The following is a 24441-nucleotide window of genomic DNA, read 5'->3' as shown; positions in this document are numbered from 1 at the left end:
TTTATTGTGCTCATCAGTCGGGCTTTTAAACTGCTTCTAAAATAATCCAGTGTCTTGTGAAGATATTGTGGGGGGAAAGTTCAAAATAACACCAGCTTATCTACTCTCCTACAGTGGGAAGGGAATTTTTTATTTTTTTTTTCGTGATGCCTTCACAAATAAGCACGTTATTGTCTTACATGGAATTCTGTCCTGTAGATAGGCTTAAAATCAGGCCAGCCTGTTGTCTTTAGCCCAGCTGGAGGAGTGGTAATAGCAGGGGGGAATGGATGCTATAATCCTGCAAAGCTGGAAGTGCGTCCCTTCTTGCCACATGTGACGAACTTTTCTTTTGGCTGAGATTGATTACAAAGGAGGGGGGAAAAGAAAAAAAAAAAAAAATCTTATTTTTTCACTCTGTTATGAGCAGCTCCTTCAGGGCTGCAGGGGGAGGGGTTCAAATGGCTTGGCTGAATGTAGGCAATACATTTATTTATTGCCCTTGCCCTCCTCCTTGTGAAATAAGGAAGCGGCAGCGAGGCTGCGATCACATGTTGGGTGTAATAAAACCGGAGCAGGTGACCTTCTAAATGTCCTCTGGTTTCTCTGAGATTAAGTCAGTAATTTGGAAAGCGGAGGTGTCCTGTATCTTGCTGGGTACTTTGCCGCAAAAAGGCTCTTTAAAAACGTACTTGGTTAGCCAGGGAGCTGAGAAATTATATTTCATTGCTAGCTTGTCTTCCGTGCCGATTTTCAGGGTTTTTTAATCCCTTTTTTTTAGTATCCTCCTAACCTGAACAGTCTCATGCTTCAGACTCCCTGTAGGCATGAAAATGACTGAAGAAGAAAGAAATAGAGAGAAAACTTTATCGTGTCAAACTGTATTCTCTGTGGCGTGATCCCTGATTGTTTTTAAAGCAATAAAGAGAAGGAAAGTCTTCAGTGGTTTAGGATTAACGTCATGAAAATCTTCTCTTATTTGTTCAAAACTTAGACATGCCATTAAGCGCTGGCATGCACGCTTTTAGCTTGGGGGAAATTTAAGGTGAAATATTTTGTCTTGCGTCTCAGTAGCGGAAAAGTGAGCCGAGGCAGGGGTGCATAGGTGAAGAGCGGAAGTGTGGCTGTTGCTCAGTCATCCATGATGGCTTTGTTATGCACCTGAGATATTTTATTTTTTTTTATTTTTTATTTTTTTCTTTGGCTGAGAATATGCTTTCATGCACGCTGGGGTTATGGTGGTGTCATGCATTGCAGACGTACCATCTGCACTTTGCTTGGAACCACCTGAAGTTTGGAGTCCAGCAGCCTGAATTTCCAAACTAAAGCACTGGTTTTGATGGGTTCTGGGAAAAGTGAGCACAGAAAGCCTTTTCCGAGGGTTTTCTTATCTCTGTGACAGGATGGAAGGTTTGCCACTGGTATTGGTTTGGTGTGCTGCAGAATGTGGTGGTCTCAGTGTGAAGCGTGTGATTTGACACCAAAATGTACAGTTTTTTTGGGGTCTTCCGTCCACAGCTTTCACCAAGAGTAAGATCAGTCTCTTGCTAGTTTTGTGGGTTTTTAAAAATTATATTTAACTTGGCCATTGACTTTAAGCAACTTCTGTCTAGAAGAACACGTTCTGTTTTGATTTTGGGTGTACAGCTTACAGTATCCTCCATCTTCAGGAAAAAAAAAAAGTACAACCTACTTTATATTTGATGCTGCAGCATTTTCTTGCCCTCAGTGGAGAACAGCTATCAAGACACCACCACATGAGCCGCTCCATTTCCATCCTTTAAGTGCAATTCCAAAACTGGATGATAGCTGAGCTGCAACTCTTAAGCAATGAACCGAAGTCATCATTGCTGGCTAAACACTCCTTTCCAAGGATTTTTTTCAGAGAAAATTGTACAAATTTGATGCAACGTAAGTACTGGTTAGTTGAAAAAGGCGGCTCTTCCCTTAAATTCTAGGGTTAAACCAGCTTTGTGGTGACTGGATTGGAAAGCTGGGCATTGGCTTGGACATTGCTTAATTGCAGCGGTTTATGTGGCTGTCTTGTTTTCAAGGCTGGAATCGCTGGGTGTATTTTTTAAATTGCCCTTTGCCGAGCGGATGGGTGCTAATTTGACTTCTCATAGCCGAGCGCTGCTCCTCAAGAGGAGACCTGGTTTTGCCCAGTTCACTCCGTGTCCTTCCGCGTGTGCTGGGATGCGGGTGATGCTACTCCTCTGTGATGGCTTGACACTTGTTTTGCTGGAATTTTTTAGCTTTGTGTTTGGGTTACTTTAATTAAACTCTCTTGCATTATATGCATTTTACTGCTTTTTCCAAAGTAGTGAATATTCATTAATGTTTTTTTTTATAAGGAATCCTGCCTTCCTCCATTGATTATTTGGAAGAACTTGGCTTTTTTAGGCCGTTTTTAGCCTGTCCAGTTGGATTGGAGTGGCATATTGTTCCTAAAGATGGCCTAAAAAAAAAAAAAAAAAAATTATGTCCTCTTCTGTTGTTGACATGACCCAGAAGTGAGATCTATGGAGTGTGCTGAGAAGGGAAGTTCTAGCAGCTTTTAACATCTTTGCAAGCTCCTGTAAACCCACCAAAAGTACGGCAGCGTGGGTATCAAGGACGTATTCCTTCCAAGGTTTATTAACAAGTCTTTTGAAAGATGTAATTTGTAAATGTAATTTCTCTGTAAAGCTTTGTAATGCTGGAGATTTCTCCCAGAAAGCTCTCCAGCAAAACTGGGAAAAGTAGGCTTGATGGTAGGTTAGGAGGGGAGAAGGACTGGGCGATATAGGCAATTTTTTTTTGGTCATAGCTCCAAAGAAGTTGTGGTTGCTTGGAATATCCTTATCTCTGGAAACCTTTTTCCAGAGAATTGCACTGAAGGAGCCCTGTTTTGGGAGAAATAGCCTTTTTCCCTCGTGTACATCCATTTTTCCTCACTCAGACTCTTGAAGAGTGTGTGCTTCGAAGCGACTGAATACATGCTTGGGCTCTGTCCTGACAGTAATTGCTAGTTAGGCATTGTAATTGTTATTGCATCACAGTTTTCTGATTATTATTATTTTTTTTTTTTTTTGGCAGCAGTAGTGTTTGTCTCTTCCTTCCTCCTTATGTATGGAACGTACTAATTAGATCTTAAACTTAAGGAGTCACTCGGTACTTTCATCTTCTTTAAAAATCCAGCCCTGGGTACTCAATAGACCTGTTTTGGTGCTACGTGGTGAATGGTGGTTCCTCTCTGATGGATGTAGTTCAGTCTCCGCTCGTCACCTGATAATTCCTTGGAAAAAATAGTGAGATTAATCAAATTGCGTCTCTCGGGCCATGGTAAGATCTGGTGATGGGGATTGGGACTGTGAAGCTTGCACATCTTACTCTTGGCCCTTTTCTCTGAATATTTGAAATCTCTCAAGACGCGTACTGGTAGCTCTAGACTGGAAATGAATGACAACTATCTCCCACCTGTTCTGTTTACAGGAAAGCATGGGGTCTGCTTACTGAAAAACACCTTTTTGGTAAACAGTAGACTCCTTTTTGATGCCCTGTTTGTGTGCTTTTGAACTTTTCTCACTATCGTTCTCGTTTTCCTTTGCGCAGGATGCCGTTATTCCCTACAAGGAAGTCCTTCAGATGTACTGGGAGAAAGCGACACGCTTTGTGAATGCCCAGTGCGATGGGCTTGAACCCTGGCAGCTGGTTGGGCTGACGTTTTCTTCTACGCTTCTCAGTGTATGGCTGTACGGCTTCCTCTTCCAGTCTGAGAGTAAGTGTTTGAAAGAGGAGTTCTCTTGTGTTTGGCGGGAAGGCAGGGGAACAGAGTTGTGGGGAGGGAAGGAGGGTGAAACAAGGCCAAACCCTTGTTAAAACTGACCGCCTGCTGTCAGCTAGTGTTAACAAAACCCTCTCCCAAATTAAGATCAAGGCCTGTCTCCCCCATTCCTTCAGAGGGTGCGGTAGACCAGCCTGGAATGCGCCTGCATCTCCTTCCCTTCCCCTGTCTCCCTTTTGCTTTTGGCTAAACCGTTTATTTGTTACAACACTCTCTTCTTGCTCAAAACCTGAAGAAATTTATCTGAGAGCTGAGTTCTTGTTGACTTAATCACTGGTGCAAAGTGTCTGGATAGCTATCGCTCGTGATTGTTTCCCTTCCTGGAGGAGGAGACGTGGTTTTGAATCAGTGTTGGAGGCATGTTTCATCCTCAGGATGTTCCAGATAATAGCATGTGGTGATGTTGGGTGGATTTTTTTTTTTTAATTCTGGAGTGTCTTCCTGTTTGGAGTGGTTTCTGATATTGACAGCTCTTCGGTGGGATCTCTTGATGAACCTGCAGTTTCCTCTATCCGTGTGATGGTCAGAGATAACTACCTTGCTCTCAGAGGAGAACATGGTGCTTCGCAGTTCCCACAGGCCTTGGGGTTGCACTCCAGTGGCGATTTGTTAAAAACAGCTGAGTTTTTTAAACTTTGTTTACTTCTGTGCCTCTCTGTTCCTCAGCCAGCCTTTTTTCTTTTTAAAGGTGGGAGTAGCGGAGTAGTGGGAACATCTATGGAAGGAACAAATTGTGTGAAGGTTTTGCTGTGTTGCTTTTTGGTTAGTATTTGTACTGTTGCACAGTATTTTTTTTTGAGTATTGGCTAACAGTCCTTCTGTAGCTTTTCCAAATAGACGTGAAGTGATGAGGAAAACATAGATAAAATGGCAAAGTCCTGAAACAGTTGAATTAGTTATTTCTTGGTGTAAGTGTCCTGTAGCTGCTAGTGCTCAACTGAAGTGCCTGTAGGACTCAAAGGTGTTTTTGGTGGCTATAAAGCATCTGTATCTTCCTGCCTTTAAAGCTACCCCAGGAGTTTTCTGGTGTTTGTCATCAGTGGCTCCTCTCGTGTCAGTATTTGGACTGTGGTGGATTTTCTACTCTTCCCTCTGTCCATTCTTTTCCCCTGAGTTGCCCTTCGTTGCATCACACGTTTCCTGTATGGAATGACCAGATACGGGGTGAATCCTTGTCACGTTACGGCTGAACTGCTATTTCCCCCTTTGATCTGGGAGCCTGTTTTACGTCGCTAAGTGTTTTCATGTTACAGTACTAGTCTGGTTTGAAGATGCAGAAAATAATTTCAAGAAGTATTTTCCTTTTTTTTTTTTTTTTTTTTTTGCTGAAGACCTTGCCTTTAGCAAATCCTGGAGTCCCTCTCTTCTCTGTAAAATTCCACATATGGGTGCCAATTCCTACCTAAGTAAAAAAATTAATCAAATTATTGATTCCCATAGATGGCTACTGTTCTGCAGGCCACATGTTTTTGTAGCCTGGTCTGTTTCAGAGCCTTGGTCTTTGATACAGTAACCTGTGTCACCCTGTCCCCTTGGTCACTGTGTTATTTTAGCCTGGACCAGAAATATTGAGCCTGCATTATGGGCTTTATAGGAGATATTGTGCTCTGAGTCCATTTGTTTTTTTTCTTGAGTTGTGTTGGGTTAATTTCTGACTTTTGTCTTTCAGGTTTAACATCCCGAACTAAAAAGCAGTTCTTTAAACTACTGAGAAAAATGCCGTTTGTCGGGGCCATAGTAAGTAGTTAACAACTTTTCTTAATGTTACCCCGGGTCCTTGCTTCAGCCTGCGTAGCTCTCGGAGAACTTAGTTCTGTGCATCTTTATTCTCATGTTAGTGTGATCATGTTGATCCGAGGATACACATCTTGAAGGTCTTCTGCTGCCACCTGGTTTAATGAAAGATAAAACTTCTACCTAGTTTTTTTTTTTTTTCTTATAATATCACTCTCATAAAATGGAGGTGCTATCCTTTTTTTTAACCAAGAATCGATGAGTGTGGGTGCAAAATTTTCCAGTAACATTTCCTCATTGTTAGATTTTAAGAAAATAACTTTATTTATGGAAGGGAGGGGACAGGATTGAACTTGAGTTGTTCTTCTGAAACAAATTCTTGAGCAAGTCTGGGATAGCCAGGTGTTTGTTGTGCAACGTGGAAGGATAATTCTTTTAATCGAATGATTGGCCATGATTAGCTTAGAGCTCAGATGCCTGTTAGCAGTGGTTAGCATTGTAGCACGAAGATATCAGAAGTTTGTGCAGTCGTTAAAATGAGACAAGCTGTAGTGTTTGAGAGATGGGTTTTTTTGTGTGTCCCTGTACTCTTACCGCTCTTTGGTAGGCTGTTACCTGATAACCTATCAGTTGCTTACAGGAGGCCTTGACTTTGAGGCATTCCAATGTCCAAAAGTCTTTAAAGCTGATGATATCCCAACACCTATGTTGCCTGGAAGATGTGTGTCTTCTTGGGAATGTGTTGTGAGAAGAAATCTGGGCGTCCTTGAGTGTAAGGTGTGGCAGGGAGGAAAGAGATCTCCTAGCTGTGCCTGTAGTGGAGAGTTCTTTATTGTTTCTCTCTATTTTCTCGAGTTTCTAAACTGTGTGTATGATGGCAGAGGAGACAAGGTGCAAATTAGAACGTGTCTGGAGACTTCTACAAGTTAAAAACTGTGTCTTAAAAAGGTTTGGTGGATAAAAATGCAGTATTTTTGCCTTGAGCGTTTTCTCAAGCATTAAGGAAGGGGTCAAAGCTTCTGCTCCTCACCGATACCCAGTAAAGAACATACTCTGTTCTGATGTTGTGGTGGTGGTGGTGTCTGTGCTGTTAAATGAAACGCAAGCGAGCAGTGGCCCAGGTGCCACTCTGCAGTCACCCGTACTGGTTCCTTGTCACAGTTCTGGGCTGTGCCAGCACCATTCCTACAGGCGGTTCCCAGTGTGGTTTAGGGACTAGTACATGCCAGTTTACCAGTCCAAGCAGCTTGTTTTTGGAGAGAGATTGGTAGGAAGGCACAGTTGAACTGTGTGGCTGTCAGCTCTAAGCTTTTTGGTCACAGAGCTGCAACAGTTGCATGCGCTCAACAAGTATTTATCTGTCCAGCACCATTGTTGATGTGGTTTTCCTTTCTTCTTAGATTCAAAAGAAGATTGATGAAGCCTTGAGTGATGTCACTTCCAGTTTATCCTTCCTGAAGGATGAAAAGGATTATATCAAAGCGCTGCCGGAACAAGGCATGAGCCAACCTGAAGTACTGGAGAAGATGAAAGAGTACAGCTCAAAAGGTATGAATGTCAGTCTGTGCTGCAGCAGAGGTGGGTCTGTTTCGTAGACCTAATGTTAGACTTGCTCTCTTAAATGAGCTCTAATGACTCCTGGTCATGGTTTCATCTTAAATACTTCTTCCCTGATCTTTTTTTGCTTGCAGATTTTGTCTGTTTTCCTTCTGGAAGCGACCAAGATCAATATTCATGACTTCTAATACTGTATTTGGGTATTTACAATGAAATTCCCTTCCTTCCCCAGGAGTTCTAGACTGATGATGGGAGAACTGAGGAGAAGAGAAATATGGAGGAAACTACTTGAATACATTTTAAATTACATTTCTGAGCCTTGATGTTTGACTTTTACCAGAAATACGTTTTCTGTGAAGCCCCAGGGAGTACTCATAATTAAATAAAAACCCCAACAACTTCCAAACAGTTTTTTTAGGAAATTTCCAAGACTGTCTGTCTTAATTGAAGCCATAATGGTTTACACCTTGAAAATGCCACTTAAGGAAGGCAAAGTCATTATATTCTTCTCCTGGCTTGAGTCCACATAAACAGTGTCTGAAACTTAATTTGAGTTGCCTCACTTGTGTAAATATTTCCCCCCTGATTCATCTACCCATTACTCGTAAGGAGCAAGTTTGGGTGACTTGCTGTCCAAAGGATGAGATATGACTGCCCTGCTCCTATCCCAAAATTGAGAAATGCCTTGAATTTTACGGTAGAACAGTGCATCTACTCCAAATTCAGAAACAAACAGTTTTGCAGTCGCGTACTCGACAACAACTTCCTCCTCTTCTGCTTTTATGTATTGCTTATGCAGCTTCTGTCTGTGCTTTCCCTCAAATGATGATTTCCTTCCTTTATCGGGTTCTTAGTTCCTTTTCTCTTTTTTCTTTTCATATCATCCCCTCCTTTCCACACGCGGTCCCCTTTGAAAGCTGCTAGGAAAGGAGGGCCTTTCCACCTCTTCTTGGCTTACAGTGGTGATGGGTGCCCTTTGAAAGTGGCTTTAGCTTTAGCCACTTTAGAGTTCAGCTGGCTGGACAGTAGTTTGGGAAGACCGGGTGGGGATTAAGAGGATTACATACTAATATAACTGCTTGCTGCAGCTAGATGTTAAACGTTTATGTGTTGACTCTTTAGTCATGGCCTACTTGCGGTTTGCTAAGTTCATGGCGTACGTTTTGCTTAGCATCGCGCACAGCTCTGTGGCACAAAAATTGTACTTGTTCTTCATCAGGGAAATCTCAAAAGCTGAAGCCTCGTGTGCGGAACTGGTGGGAGGACTTCTGCATGCTGTCTGAAAATGGCTGTGTTTACCAGCAGCGTGCCCTTCCTTCTTTTTCAGGAGACGTACGTTGGCAGGACGGCAAGGTCTCGGGGACTGTGTACAGTGGTGAAGAGAAGCTCACCCATCTGCTAGTGAAGGTAAAGTGTGAGCAGTCTAACTTTGCATCTTTGCAGGTATCCTTAGCGTTTCCAAGGTGACCAGAAACCCCTTAACATTGTTCCAGCGTCTTTCAAAATAAATAGGGAAGATCTGAAGCTAAGACTGCCCAGCTACGAAGGCAGAGCCTAGGGTAAATGTAGGTGGAAGGAGAATTAGAAGCAAAGTGTTTGGGAAACGTAAAGCTGTCCAGGTGACTTTCCCTGCCAAAACATAGTGTAGAGATAACCGAGATCCAAGCAGATGAGATGTTGTTTTGAGTAAGAAAGTAAGAAGCCGGTCACAAGCAAACTGGAAACTGATACTGACCTTCCAATTCAGGGAATTGCTAGAGATCAGCTTCAGCGAGCCCCTCCAACAGATGTGCCTTTGCTCGTGTCAAAGCATCCTTGGCTCCTCTTACTGGGAGGCTGTGGGATTTTGGACTTGCTTCTTGGAGCAAAACTGAATTCCTCTTTGCTTTAGCAAAAAAAGAAGGTTGTAAAATGTTTTTTGGCAGTCCAAACCTTACAACAATGGAGTGTTGGCATGCTTCAGTGGTGTCTTTGTTTGGTCTGTTTACCTACTCGGGAACTTTTCCCTCTGAGAAGATTGGAAAACAACCTAAACAGCCCAAAGGTCTGTTTTCAAATAGATCTACTTCAAGAGGTTCTTTTTTTTTTTTTTTCTACTAGAAGGGGAAGTCTATCCTTCTTGCTCCTGGGAACAGTTTTATAACAGCTGGAACGAGCTCTGTTCGGTGGCTGCTATTAGTGTGTTATTCTCGTTGACACTTTCTTTGCTGGTTCTGGGGGAACATAAAGCTCAGAGCAGCCTTTCTAGAGGGGTCTCAGCATGGATTGAGTGCTGTGGAAACACTCCCTCTGTTTGTGCTGATTGTTTGCTGTTTTTTTTTTTTCTGCTCTATTTCTTTTAACATTCCTGCTCTTGCTTTTTGATCTTGACAGCAGGAGGTTGGAACTGGCCTGTTCCAGCCTTATCCTGTGAGCCCACAGTTGCAGAACGAGCATGAAATACTGGTTTCCACGGCCGCTTTTGTTGCGGTGTGGGTGGCCAGTTGTGCTTTTCTAGCCTCTTCGGAATTCCCCTTGAATAATCAACTTGAAAACTAGTTCTGAAAATTAAGTTTTTTTTTTTTGTGTAAAGCAATCACAGGGTGCGTATTGTGCCCTTTTTTAAAAAAAAGAGCACAATGATTCAGCCTGTCTTTACAAAAAGAAATCTTGGGATGTTATAGGATCACTCCAGAATGCCCTAGAAAAACTAACGAGGTTTTTTTCCTCCTTCAGCCTTAGCTTCCCAGCTTGTGATATTTATTTGCAGCAGGAGTTAAGTCCAAGGAGTTATTGTCTACAGCTAAATGCAGCTAATTTGCTCATACAATGTGCACGGTGAGTAGATCTGCTCTGATAGTTCAGTGCTTCATCTGCAAGGCTAACTTGCTGTCTTTGTTTTCTGCAGGTGTATGAAGAGTTTGCCTGGAGTAATCCTCTCCATCCCGATATATTCCCTGGTTTGAGGAAGATGGAAGCGGAAGTAGTGAGGGTTGCCTGTACGCTCTTCAACGGGGGCCCCAACTCTTGCGGTGCTGTGAGTAGCCTGTCTTTGAGTGTCCCGTGGCCATTTGGGATATTTCGATTTAAGTGTAAATGCACCTTCTGGTTTAGAAAAGCTCATTTCTGGTTCAGAAAATGGTTGTGAATTGCTCTTCTTGGTGAAGCTTTATGAGAAGATGCTTTAACTCAGGGAAGTAGTTTAGACAAGACCGTTTACTTCAGCTTTTTTTTTTTTTCCCCCCACCCTCTTGAACAGTACAGGCTTGATATGGCAGCTGGAAAAGAGAACAAGTGTGATGCAGCCTGGCTGGTTGTCAGTGGGCGTTGATGAACAGAGCAGTTTTAAGCTCTGAGCTGGAAACGTGTGAGCCTGCCAGAACGTGAAGATTGGGGACAAGGCCGGCCGACTGACTGGCTGGTCACCAACAAGCAGCTTGAGGTGTTGGTGATCTAGCAGGCATGGCATTTATTGTCACCTGTCCAGCTGGAAAGCTGTCTTTCCAGGCCTGTGTGGCCTTCCAGTGTGCTAGGGTGGAAACCAGTTTTAAAGCCTTGATAGAGTTCCTAGCAAGAGTCCAGTGTCCTCAAATTGGTGATTTCAGAGTTGGTCAAAGAGGAAAAGTTGTGAACTTGCGCTGTGAATTATTGTTCTAAAAAGAAGTCATGTTGTTTTTTTTAATACTCTCTTGCTTTGCCTTTTTGGTCAGGATCTGGAATTCCTTTGGCCAAATTCTCTCCCTGTTTACATGGTGTGTGGGACAGGGAGGTCTTATCTCCTAGCATGGTGGTCAGGTGTAGCTGTGATACAAACAGCTTAACTCCTGAGGAAGTAGTTCCATTTGTGAGAAGAATCCAGATGAGATTTTTTTTTTTTTCAGAGACTGAGTGTGAGGTGACCACTGTCTCTAAATATGCCAGGGAGGGAGAAGGCCAGCAAAGGCTGAAGATCGATACGGGAAGGCAGTGTTGACACAAGAAGTTATGAGGTGAACTGGCCTTGAACGGGCTTAATCTGACAGTTGGAGGCTTGGTTGTGTTCAGGAGGTAAGTACTGAAGTGTAGGTGTAGTTGGGACCAAACTCCAACTGGATTGAAGATGAAACTGGACTGTGCAGTGTCTAGGAGTGTGAATCGTGATTGCTTTTGGTAGCAGGAGGTTGCACCCTGCGACCTGACTTGTCTTCTCAGGTCTCTGTTTCTTGTGCCACCGTCAAGTTTAGAGAAGGAACATTTTCTCTTTGCTTATAAAAAGCATTTAACCTCACCTGGTGTCCTTCCTGGTTTGCAGTGCTGAAAGCAAGGAGTTGATCCCTGGAGTGGGGAAGAGGCTGGTTGTAAAGCTGTTGAAACTCCATCTTTATCGACGGTTGAGATGTCAATTGATAGAGCGGTCAGATAGCTCTGTGACACTTATCATCCGCTTGGAGAATGTTGCTGAAGCCTGCAACGCGCGCATTCAGCTTTTGTTGCGTAAAGCGTGTGTTGTATAAGTGTCAACCTTGGCCCTGCATGCTCTTTCACTGAGATTTAAAACTAGAATTGCCTAAGGGGAGAGGTTCAGAATGGGTAAAAAATGGCTCCAAAACAATCAGACAATGATCGCAGGCGATGCGAGACCTCCACAGATGCTCTCTGGGGAATCTCACTTTTCCCTCTGCTCCTTTCTTCCCCTTCTGAGGAAGCTGCAGCTGAGATTCCAGCAGAAGCAAAGCAACCTGCAGTGGAGCTACGCTCTAGCTGGTAGAACAGTCAAACTTGCAGGGTGAGAGGGAAGGTTGAAAAGTTGATTGGCCGGAAACAGAAGATTAATTGCATCCCTGTAATTATCTCATCCAAACGAGTGTCTCCAGTGGACTTTTTGGCTTCCTCCCATGTTGCCCTTCCTGACTGTGCAGTGTCCAGAGTTGCTCGTCGTTGATGGAGAGATGTGGGTGGATGTATGGAGGTCACGTGCTCTTGGGCTCAAAGACTTCTCCTATTTTCTTCTCCCCAAAACAGAATTAACGTTTCAGAATTATTTCTGGAGACTCGGACAGTTACGAAGTAATTTAAAAAGAGCATTTTTTTTTTTTTTTTTCAAACTGATACTCTGCTTTCTGTCTCTGGAAGGCCCTGCTGTAGCTGGTGGCTCAGGCTGCTGGAGTTACGCTTCAGTAACCAGTGAGGCTGTAAAGGAGACATGGCTGAACAGGGGAGGGAGCAGTGCTGTGAGTTATCTTTATCTTTAAATTGATCCGTTCAGGAGGTGCTGCTGGCTTTTTCTGCTGAGAAGGTTTCTGCTTTAATCGATACAACTTTTTGCAGTGTTGAAATCTAAAAAAAATGTTTTTTTTTTTTTACCTGAATTTCATCGCCGCCGTCTCTGAGAAGCAGTGTGTCTTAGTGCTGGGTCCCTGTCCAGTGGGTTTACAAACCTGATTTAAGCAGCTGGGACTGCTGATCTGATTTTTTTTTTTTTGGTACCTGCTGATGGTCCCTGAAGGCAGACGGAGCTTGGTGTTTCTGGGGAGCATATCTGTGGCTGTGCCCCGGGTCGTGTGGACACCTTCCTCAGCGGGATCTCTGGAGAGCGGTCTCCTCCTTCCTCTTTGAAGGTTTCTGATGTGCCTAAATGCTAAAATGAAACATGACTTTTTAGATTTCTGAGTGTTAAATCAGATGAGCAGCTTGCATTATTCGTAGAAGTTGCCTTTGTTTGAGACATGGGGGCTATAATTCTCCGTTGTTTAAACGTGGGCATAAAACTCCAACAATGCCCTTGTGGTGGGAGGGTGTGCAGGCGTCCCTTTTGCCTTAAATTGAAAGATCCTCCAGATTTTTGAACAGGTTTGAAAAGTAATCCTTTTCAGCGGTGGGGTGGATGCTTCCTATTTCTCACTAATTGCGACTTTTGTTCTTTTCATCGTGTTATGCAAGAGCAAAGAGACAGGAATTGGTGATTTTTGGCTCCCGGGAGATTCTAATCACGTTCCTGCAATGATTTGGAAGGACTAATTAAGCTCAGCGTGTGGAGGGGGAGTGGGGGGAGTTTGTTCTTGTCTGATGCGTGCATGTGTTCCTGTTTTGCAGTGCTGGCTCTGTGGATTTCCCCTTTCATTTGGGGAGAAATCACCACTTTTATGCAAGCTTCAATGATTTATTTTTTTTTCAGTAGTTTTTGAACTTTTAAAAGAAAGGGCAGCTTTGAAGCACAGGGGGAAAATTGGGGGGGGTGCGGGTGCGCGCGTGTGTTTGATGTCAATCTCTCTGAGTTCTTCTTTGCGTTTCACTCTGCAGCTGAGGGCAGGAGAGGGAGGCAAAATCGGCAGATGCAAACCTAAGTCTCCTTGCAGAAGCCAGCTTGTCTCTTCCTCCTAAATCCTGGGGCTTCCAAGCTTTGTCGTAGAGCTGGCTGCGCGTTTGGAGTAGGACTTCAACAGGGAAGTGTGAGTGGTGTATCATGGGGGGGGGCTTAAACTCTGCAGATCTCTCAGGTTTTATCTGTAGTGATGAGCAGGTCACCTTGAGAGAGACGACGAGTGGAATTTACAACCTGCAGATTTAGGGAGTTTTTATGTGTCTGCCACTACGTTACGACCATGCAGTGGATTGTGGTGTATTTTTAGTCTAATGCTATCTTGGAAATAAATTCAGTTTGCTTTCTTATTCATGGGGGAGTTCAGCTCAGTGAAACTTTTGGTCAGCTTTGTCTCCAGGGTGTTTCCTAAGGTGGAAATCAAAGTGTTCTTGCATGTCACTGTCAAACTGTCAGACATAAAAGCGGCATGGCCAAAGAAGTCCTAGAATAGGGACTGTACCTCTTGTTGCTGTACTAATGTTGAGGTTCCAGAGCACTGGGATTTGAAGGGAGGGAGCAACGGAAGGGATAGACCAAGTTTAGAAACTAGAAAGGAGAAAGCACAGGGGAAAAATATCCTCTCCCCTCCCATTTGGAAAATAATAAATAAATAAATTGAGAACAAAGTCAGTTTGCTTGCCTTTTTCCACACGCTTTGCCTGGCTTTTGAAGATAGCGCAGGGTCAGAAAGCTGCTTAAAACAATGCCTGTTTCCAGCCCTTCTTCCCCCATGGCATCGCTTGAGCCCGTGGACTTTAGAGGAGAGGGAAAAAAAAAAAATATTTGTGCGAGCCATTGGCGGGTGCTGAATCACTGCGTGTTGGCCGGCTGCCGGTGTGCTGCGGGTGGCGGGGAAGTTCTGTCCTGTGACAGTGATTCAAGCCCTGGCTACAGCAGAACGAGTTTGCTGTCGATAGCGAAGCTGGTGAAGGCTCCTGTAAAGGAGCAGACTCTCTGCAGGTATAAACCACGTGGAGCAAAAGGGTTTTTGCTGTTGTAGCTGCTCTGTGCTAAAGGTGCTGCTGTGGATCAAGCTGCTCTGGCACATCTTCATCTCGCGTTGGTACTGATGTGCTGACTGTGGGCCAATTTAGGAAGCTGATCTGGCTGGAATTCAGCTGTTTGGGTGGATTTTCAGCTGCCTGAACAAGCTTTTTTGGTAGCTGGGAGGAGGATTCATCCTGGATGCCGTTCCTGATCCCGCATCAGACCAAGCACTGAAAAGCGTCAACTCTGGCCTCCCCCAAACTGTGGCTCAGCGTTTGCGTGCAGCTGGTCAGCCAGACTTTGAAGAAAGGTTTGTTATGTATAAAGGCAAGATGCTGGCACTTTGGAAAGGTCAAAACGAGAATAAGACTGTGTAGGGACAGCTTTTTGAGGAGCAGATTGTCTAGATCAGAGTAGAGGTAGAATAGAATAAACTTTTCCAGTTGGAAGGAACTTGGAAGGGATCATCTAGTCCAACAGCCAAGCGGTGACTGCTCAACACGGAGCAGGCTTGGTGGCATGGAGCGTCTGGTGTTCAGTAGCGTGAATCCTGAGATCCCCAAATCCCTCCTGGCAAAGCTTTCACAATCGTTGCAATACTGTAAGCGGTGTTGCAAGCGGTGTGACACGTATGCAATAATCCCGTTCCTCTTCTCCCACCCGGCGGTGGAAAGGCAATCCATGTTATACCATTGTACCAGCTGTTTTTTTTTTGTTCCCCTGACAGCTGTTGCTTTTAAACTACCAAAAAAAAAAAAAAAGCAGAAATTGTCTGTGGTGTGACAGTCACTTCCACACTGCCTGTGGTGGCAGCTGCTGCTAGCTTGGATCACGTTAGGAACAAATGTGGCAGGGCTGTTTCCATGAACTTTGTTCCTTATCTCTGAACTTAATGTGTAGTCGTCGGCACGCAGTCACACTGCTCTGCGTTTTGGGGGTTAGCTGCCGTGTCAGCTGGGAAAAACCAAAGGAAATCCCAGACTAACAGACTTTATAAGGCGTGCAAATGTGATTGCGTCCTTTTTATGTTTATTTTCTTAGGGGAAGAGGTTAAAAGGGGAAATTGCAGTTGGTTCAGCAGACCTGATGATGGAAATTAGTCCTCCATGAGCACTCTAAGTAATTTTAAAATCTTATTTTTTCCTGCATTTTTGTTTACTTGTCCCAGGTACCGCTCGTCCTGAAGTTAAGGCTCACCCAGCGTGGTAGTCAGTCCTGCAGGCTGCTTGAAAAGCCAACCTCCCCTTTCACTAGGTTAAAGTTTTACTTCGGGAGGTTTGTGCCCACGCACTCTTCTGTCCCTTGCGTGTCAGAACTCATAAAGGCTGGCTGACAAGAGACAGTCCTCCCACTTGAGGGATTTCTTCCTGCAGAGAGTTTCATTTATTTATTTGCAACAGCTCTTGTTTTTAGTACACAGTAATGAACTTGGTTGAACAGCCGGTGTGTGTGCCTTCCTCTCTTCCACCTCCTGGTGCAAACCCCCTTGTTCTCCTGTGGTCGGGGACTCCCAAGGGCTGGGACAGCGTGGGTGGTGGGGACTTGCTGGGGAGAGTAATGCAGAAATTCCTCCTGGCATGACATTTTTGGGGTCCTTGAGGGCTTAGAAGCTTTGGCCTGGTGTTGATCAGACCTTGGCTGGCCTCCGCAGAGTGAAGGTGGGAGAGCTCTGTGCTCTGCAGCGTTCCAGATTCTGGGAAGGTTTTGTGGCTCAGGAGCGGTGCCAATGCTGAGCTGGCTCCGTGCCTCAGCGTGGCACTGCACCAGGCCTAATAAACGCTCCTGGACTTCAGCTGACTTAATACAGAATCAACTCTGTTGTTGCCTTATACGTGGCATAATTAATCTGTAATCCAGGTAAACAACCCCTGGGTAATCAAGAGCTAAGTGTGTACTGGTAGCTTCATGAGGTGCGGTCATGTTTGCCAGCTAGTGACTGTGCAGTATGGTCCCCTCTTGTCAGGTTTTTGAGTTGGATATTTTTTTTGTTTGCCCTTTCCCCCTCCTCCTTTAAATAGAGGAGTCAACATTTATTTAAATGTGTCCTTTCAAGCTGAATGTCAGAAAGCTGCCTTGCGCTGTTCACTAGCTTCTGCCCCTGAAACCTGGGTTGTCCTGGACACCTCTTGCATCTGAAGCATCTTCAGGCAGAGATGCTGTGGCAGCATCCCTTCTTTTTTTTTTTTTTTTGCTTTTCTCTTCCATAATGTCTATCTAAGTAGTTGTTTTTTTCTTGTTTGCTTCTTTTCTTTGCTACAGATGACATCTGGGGGGACTGAGAGCATTCTAATGGCCTGCAAGGCGTACCGAGACCTGGCTTACGAGAGAGGCATCAAACAGCCGGAAATGTGAGCAACGCCTCCGTGGTTTGGTTTTTGCTTTGGACTTATTGTTCTTCTGCATGGAGGTGGCTGCTAGACCCCAATATTCCTTCATTTCATAGCTCGCTGCCACCTCCTCCTTGGCCATCTGCGTCTGAAGGAGAGAAAACCTGGGTTGAAAGCAGCACAGGAACCTTTAAGCAGCCTGGGGGGGACGAATGTTGCTGGGGGGGCTGTGGTAGCGATGCTGTGCAGATGGATTTTGGCAATACCTGTGTGCTGCTCTGCACAGAGCCTCCTCATTTCCATTTTGGGCCCCTCTTGAGCAGAGATTGTGTCAGGCCCTTTGAAGTGTTTAAGGGGTTTGATTTATTCAGATCAAAGCAGATTTAGCCTGAAAACTCTGGGACTAAAGTTGGAGCTGAACTGAGGAATTGTGCTAATCATTATGTTGCTAATAGAGGATTTGCTCTCTCCAACGTGCTGCTGCTTTTCTAGATGGCGCATCAAAAATGTTTCTCTGGTTAATTGCTTATGGGGAGAAAACATGAAGAGAGATGAAACACTGTGGCGTTCATCTTCTGCTGAACTCCTGTGGTTCTTTTCTCCCTCCCTGACATTTTTGCATGCTATTAAAGGCCTTGATAAAGATACGATGCCTCGGGAAATGAGATTAATTAAGGCTGTTCAGCCACTGCCGTTAGATATGGGAGACAGCAAATATGTTCTTTTGGTCTCTTGATGCTGCTCCTTCCTTTTTGTGTTGTCATATGTCCCTCTCAGGGAGGGCAGACAGTACAATATTGTCTGATGTGACAAGAAATTGGCTTTCTTGGGATCTCTGGTTCCTGATTCACACAGCACATGGCCTCTTGTCTACCTCCGAGAGCATTTTCCCCAACAGTTTTCTCTTTTTGGTCGATATGATTTTTGGCTAGTTGAAACATGTAATGGGCCTGTTTGTGACCTGCCTGTCACACAGAAATATCTACAAGGTTGTTTTCTTTCGTTTGTTTTTTTTTTCTCCCTCTTTTCATGGTAAGGCGTAGATGCTGCTTGGGTTGACGTATACAATCTGTTATTTTCTAGGTTGGTCCCGGTGAGCGCTCACGCGGCGTTTGACAAGGCAGCACACTACTTTGGTCTGAAGTTGATTCACATACCGTTGACCAAGGCTATGGAAGTGGATGTTCAGGTAGTGCTTTAGGCAACGCGGCGCTCTTTCCGTGGGAAACTAGCACTGTAGAGGAAATAGCAAGAAATCTACCTACCCAGGTAGCGAGTCAGTAGATAGAGATAGATGAAAGAAGGAAAAATGGCAGGTGTAAGTGCCTGTCATTGCAGATAAGGTTTTGCTTGAAATAATTGGATGTAAACCATCCCTTTTGTCCTGTGTGATTCATATAGAATCAAACAACTCATGTACTTCAGAAATAGCCCCCGATTTCAGATGAGGACGAACAGAAGTGTTCTGGTATTTCCAAGTGGATGAATTAAATGACTCAATTTCTGTCTACTGATGCTTGTAGCTCGTTTATTTGCTTTCTATTGACTTTTGTGTGTTGGTTTTTAAGACCAGATGCTGCACATCTTCACTTTTTATCTTTTTTGGCAGGGTGGCACTTGGTAAATGGAATATGAGCATCTTCTCTCTTTAAATCTTCAGGCAATGAGGAGAGCTATCTCGAAGAACACAGCCATGCTGGTCTGTTCTGCTCCCCAGTTCCCACACGGAATCATGGACCCAATTGAAGAGGTGGCGGAGGTAGGGTGCCCCAGGGACTGTTGGGTGCTGAAGCAATAAAACTAGCTTGCCCTTCTGTATCATTCCTTGATATCTGAGAGGAAATAACAGCAAAATAGTCCACCTGGTAAAAAGGCTTTGATCTAGGGCCTGCTGGTTGTAGCAAACTTGGTGCAGAAGTTGGAGGAATGCGTGGAGGGAGTAGGAGTCAGAGCTGGGATCTTATTTCTCAAACGTGCCTCTTGATTTTTCTCTCCGTGCTCCGGTTATTTTGTATGTAACCAAGTGGGGCCTCTGATCTTTTAATTTGGATCACACCCTTACATTTTATTGGGGATGCTCCTTTCGGACCAAATTGTCACATCTCTTTGGCAAATACAGCAAACTGCCAGAACGCGATGTTCGTCCTCTCGCTGGTCGTCTTCATATATGTGGAAGGTAGAAGGCATCCCACAAGTAGCCAGCCCTTCCAGATCTCCTGTTCTCAACAGCTTGAGATGTTCCAAAAGGGTCCAGGAAACATTTAACTGTGAAATGCGGAGTACCTTTTGGTGACTGGAGTTTAAATGCCCTGACCGCATCATTCTCTTGCTTGTGTTACTCACTAGAATCTCCTGTTTGCACACAGCTTGCCGTAAAGTACAAAATCCCCTTCCACGTTGACGCCTGCCTGGGTGGTTTTCTCATTGCTTTCATGGACAAGGCAGGATTCCCTCTAAAGCATCCGTTTGACTTCCGTGTAAAAGGCGTGACCAGCATTTCTGCTGACACCCACAAGGTAAGAAGGAGGGGAGAGAAAGCTTTTCCAACGTTTTCATTTCTGGGGAGCAATTCCCAGTGCCACCCGTGTCTTCAGACATTTCTGCTCTGCTCAGTGGAGGGGTGAGGGCTGCCCTTCTTACCACAAGGTAAGAAGGAGGGGAGAGAAAGCTTTTCCAACGTTTTCATTTCTGGGGAGCAATTCCCAGTGCCACCCGTGTCTTCAGACATTTCTGCTCTGCTCAGTGGAGGGGTGAGGGCTGCCCTGTTCAGATGCTTTGTGCAACGCACCAAAGTACGGGCAGGTGGGATCTTGCTGAGCGCTTGAATGGGTTCCTGTGCCCTCCTACAGCTTTTTAATGCTTTTTCTGCCTCTTGCAGTACGGCTATGCTCCCAAGGGCTCCTCAGTGGTGCTGTACAGTGACAAGAAGTACAGGAGCTACCAGTTCTTTATAGCACCCGACTGGCAAGGGGGCATCTACGCCTCCCCCTCCATGGCAGGCTCCAGGCCCGGTGGAATCATAGCCGCGTGCTGGGCGACTCTGATGCACATAGGGGAATCGGGCTACATTGAGGCGACGAAGAGGATCATTAAAACGGCTCGTTTCCTCGAATCAGAGTACGTGTGCGCCTTGATGTTTTGATCGCGCTCTTTAACCCCGTTCTGGACTCCTTCCAAACTGCTTTTGTTTCTCTTGCAACCTTTTTTCCCTGCCCTGGAGAAGCCATAGCACATTACCTGCTGGGTGGGGATCCATCGGGAAGTTCTGGGAGAAGGTGCTTTGCTGCCCTGCGCCAGATAGCGGAGAGGCACAGAGGGGAGGGATGTAGGCATCTTTATTTAGCTGACTTTGCTTCGAGAGTTTCTTCTGCCTCAGCTGTGGTTGCATGAATTTTTTGGTAGGGTTGTGCTGTCATCTCTTCCCTTCTGTAGCTTTTCCTTTAAGGCTCCAGGTAGATGGACAGAATATCTGTCCCCTGTAACCTTCATCAGTCACTTCTTTTCTCCTTTTTCTTTTTAAGGTTGAGAAAAATTGACAGCATTTTCATTTTTGGGAAACCTGAGGTGTCCGTCCTCTCCATCGGTTCAAACACTTTCGACATTTATCGATTATCTAATTTCTTAGCAGCAAAAGGATGGAACTTAAATGTCCTACAGTTCCCATCAAGGTGAGTTTGTGGACACCAGTGGAGTGATGTGCATAGCAAGATGGTTGTCTCCAGGCCATGTAACTCTCTTGATTTGCTGAGTGATGTTGTCTGTATCTGTAATTGTACGTAGACTCTTCCTCTGCAGAGAAGAGATTACTTTTGTAATTGCTGATATACAAAGGTTACTGTGGTGAGGATAAGGCAATAGTAATTTTAGTGAGGCTGGCAGAGGACGTATCTGAGGCTCCCTCTCTATCTACCTCTGTCCAATACAAGCAGAAAGATATAAATAGCCAGGGCTTTATCTCATGTTAGTTAACTGAGGGTTTGCAGATTTATTTATTTATTTTTAGTATCTTCTTGCTGCCCACTGAAGATGAAGGTAATTGAAAGAGCAGTGAAGGGCTGATCTTTTTCAGTGATCTTTCCAGCCTGGTATAAAATGAATGTTTCTGGGAGAGTTTCCTTGAGATGGTTAATCTCTCCGCTCTCCCCTGCCTGCCCAGCATTCACCTCTGCATTACGCAGTTGCACACGAAGGCTGGTGTGGCTGAACAGTTCCTGAAAGATGTCAAGGACAGCATTGAGGAGATCATGAAGGACCTCAACGCCAAGACCACAGGCATGGTAAGGAGGGTAGCGTATAGCCAGGGAGTGTTTGGGGTGAGCGTGTTTCTCTGGTGGCATTAACAATCCTGTGTAACGACCTCTTCTTCTCTGCTTAGGGAGCCATCTATGGAATGGCCCAGTCCGTCCCAGACAGGAGCTTGGTGGCGGAGATTTCTCAGGCATACTTGGACGGCCTCTACAGCACGGATGTTCCTTGCAGTGAAAAGCACATGAACGGCTCTCCCGGCCACCACTGACTGCAGTGCAACAATTGGTGCCTTGCCGACTAGCGCTGGGGTGGGCCTAAAGGTTTTCTAGGGAAGAGATTGCAGTAAGCCTTTGTTCCTACAATTGCAGGTCTGATGGTGGCTTGATCTGGAAAACTTCCTTCCCTGTCTTAGTCTGTTCTGAAATCTGCGTTATTTTCATGCCCAACTTCACTTGGGCTTTTCTTCCCTCTCCCCTGCCTATTTTCATCATGACTATTGATGGTGAATTCAGCGTCCATTCCACGACTCCAAATTCCTCAGGTATTCTGCATGTCACTTCATTCCTTGCTGTTTCTTCTCCTCAGACCTGGTATTCAGCCGGTGTCCAGCCAAGTGTTAGATTTGAGTTCTCGTGTTGTGTTCCAAAGCTTCAGTCTTCCCAGAAGTTGAAGGTAGAAAATAAATTGAACATTTTGTTTTCTTCTGAGTATTCCTCCAAGCTACTGCATTTAACAGGCTGTGCTGCCAGCCTTGTATCTGTGTAATGCAGAGCTGATAAATTGGCAAAGGAAAGATGGTCATGTACTCTTTTTGAAATCCCCTCTGGAGATCTCGGTGAAACTGCAATCAATATCTGCTGAGGGGGAAAAAAACCCAGCACAAAATCCTTTTCTGGAATCTCTTGGTTTGAATAACAGCAGAAATAGAAACCAAGTGCAATGAGAGGAACTGGATGGTACTGAAAATCCTAGGTACGTAGTAACTGGTTTGCTTCCCTGCCTCTTCTAGAAGACATGCATTTACCACCTAGAGTGCTTGTTGGACCTTGCACAATGCTGGAGGGACGTGCAAAACGGTGATTTCGCTGTTCATAACTTGAAGGTTTTGCACTATCTCACAATGCTGTCGCAGAGCCAGCCACGCCCTGGCGTGTGTCGCAGCTGGGGACTTCACGTGCAAACGGATGGCGCCAAAGCTGACTTTTTTTTTTACCACGATCTTTTAGTATAAAAAGGTGACTTTTTGTAATAGTAGTGATCTCTGCTCTTTGCACTGATTCTTTTAAGGCACATTCTCAAAAGGGCATTCACCGTTGTGCCTTGATGCTTCTCTGGCTTTTTTATTTTTTGGTGAAACGCCAGGGAGGGTTTGAGGGTTCAGCTGTTGACCGCAGCGTTGGCTGTGGTCGTTTCATTATGGTACTATACTGGAAAAAAAAAAAACCAACCTCAAAGGCAGACTGGCCTCAGAGAAAGTAGCATAGCAGTTGTGTTGAGCCAAGTCTCCTTCACAGTATTACAAAGATGCTGGTGTAGCTCTGAGAGGGAGATAATAGGATGCAGCAAGTTGGAGATATTAAAGCCTTGGGCATTTGGCTCCCCCTTCCTATTTTTCTCCGCTGTTTTTATGGTGAGAGAGTTTTCCCAGTGCAACTTGTCCTTAAGGACAAGCTAGGATCTCTTGAGTTATTAACCAGCGGTGAATTTACTCCTGCAGAGCTTTCCCATGTGTTTCTCCTCAGCTTTTTACGTGCTACTGAGAGTTTCCCAGGCAGAGCTCAACACGTGGGAGAAGACTTCGTGCTGCATCTGCAGAGTCTTGTACCGAGGCACCTGAAGGCATCTGTCTCTCTGCTGTGGTGGGTTTGTTAGCCCCAAGCTGGCCCTCACTGGTTTAACACAGCTGAAGCACACACTTGCGCAGTAATTATAATGAGAAGGTTACTCACCAGCCGCTGCGCAAAACAGTGCAGCCTTGGGCCGGGTGATTGTGGGAAAAATACTTGCTTTTTAACCGGTTTATTCTCAGTGCTAGGAGACAAAAGTGTTTTGGCCATCTGCCCTTAAATTGGTGACTTTATGCGTGTCTCTGAGCCCATTTGAGTAGTCTCTTGACGATGTTCCCACCTCTGCAGTCAGCGTTTCTGTTGGACCTATTTATTCTGTTAACGCCTTGCCAGCGCGACCATTACTGCATCTCTGAGTTTGCTGTCCTTTGGAGACAGCCTTAAGTGTCTGCCTACTGTGGTGGTTCTCTTTTGAACCAAGATTTAAAAAAAAAAAAAAAAAAGAAAAAGGGAGGTACTCTTTTTTTTGTTTCTGCTTTAAAAGAAAGAGGGGATGGAGTGGGGTGAGATGAAGGAGACAAACTCCCTTCCCTTCCCTGGTTGCATCCTCCTCTGAGGAAGTAGATGGATCGAACAGATCAGTGCTCCATTTCACATTTTTGGATGTGTTTGAAGCTGTTATTTGTAAGTTGATATATTCCATTCTGGACTTCACTTCCTAGTAATATTTGTGGGTTTAATTATTTTGTGTGTTTGTTCTGTACTGTAAATGTAATTTGGTCAGGAATAGGCCACTGTAATTTACTGGTGTGTAGTCTTTATTCATCCTCGTCATCTAACGTGTAATTTGCATCTCCTTTATCATGCCAAACGGTCTTAGGAAAGCGGTGCGATTAACAGGCTGTATAATTATTGAAAAAGAAAAAAAAGAAGAATTTTATGGACTGGATTATGATCTGAAACTGGATGGTACTTTAGACCTGGAGGGATCTTTGTGACGATGAATACCTGCGAGATTTCAGGTTTTCCAAGCTAGAATTTGTTGCTTGTACAAAGCTGCTCCCAAGGGATTTTGCGTGCTCTGAGGTACTAGACCGAAGAATATCCGATGGGATGGACCAAGAAGAGATGTGTGTCTTCATGCCATGGATTTCACCTGCACTTTTCTGATGACTTGGGGGAGAGGGGAGTGGAAGGGTCGCATACAACACAATAATGTCTTGCCCAATAAATACACGTTGACTTTTTAATGAACAAATGGGACAAGTTCACCTGACGGCAGCATTCTGTATTGTTCTAACTTGCCACTGTAAAACTGTAGGCTGAAATAGCTGAAGAGATGGTGAAAATGGGCCTAGTTTCTATTAAAATGGTGCGTTTAGCTATCTAGGCTCATCGAACTCTTGGTTTTTTGTGGGTTTTTTTTTTTTGTGTGTGTGTGAATGAGGACCTGTTGCTCCTGATCTTTGCTCGTGCACAGCCTAGTCTGTGGCAGGGAGAATGGTTTATACGTCTCACTGCACTTTCATTCTGTCAAGATAAAGGCGATGTGTGTGGCTACATCCTGTGTGTGATGTTGAAGGATGCTGAAAATTGTCGTTTAAGAGCTATGTGTTTTCTCTTAATGCTTTATAGAACTTTAAAGGGTTAAAAAGGTGGGGGGGGAGACCTGAATTG

The 24441-nt window shown here is 44.7% G+C and overlaps 1 protein-coding gene across 1 annotated transcript; it reads left to right on the top strand.

The window, feature by feature from the left end:
- Positions 1-3573: 3573 nt before the first annotated feature.
- SGPL1 (sphingosine-1-phosphate lyase 1) lies at positions 3574-24149 on the top strand. Its single transcript, XM_086752236.1, has 13 exons — positions 3574-3739; positions 5475-5542; positions 6940-7087; positions 8424-8503; positions 9984-10112; positions 16662-16750; positions 17813-17918; positions 18390-18488; positions 19096-19245; positions 19608-19846; positions 20251-20397; positions 20886-21006; positions 21105-24149. Exons 1-13 carry the CDS (start codon positions 3607-3609, stop codon positions 21243-21245), a joined length of 1650 nt encoding a protein of 549 aa, XP_086608362.1. The 5' UTR covers positions 3574-3606; the 3' UTR covers positions 21246-24149.
- Positions 24150-24441: the final 292 nt, after the last annotated feature.

Source organism: Chlamydotis macqueenii, chromosome 7 (genome assembly GCF_036417535.1).
Source record: "Chlamydotis macqueenii isolate bChlMac1 chromosome 7, bChlMac1.mat, whole genome shotgun sequence".
Classification (NCBI taxonomy): domain Eukaryota; kingdom Metazoa; phylum Chordata; class Aves; order Otidiformes; family Otididae; genus Chlamydotis; species Chlamydotis macqueenii.
This window is presented reverse-complemented; position numbering and strand designations above follow the sequence as displayed.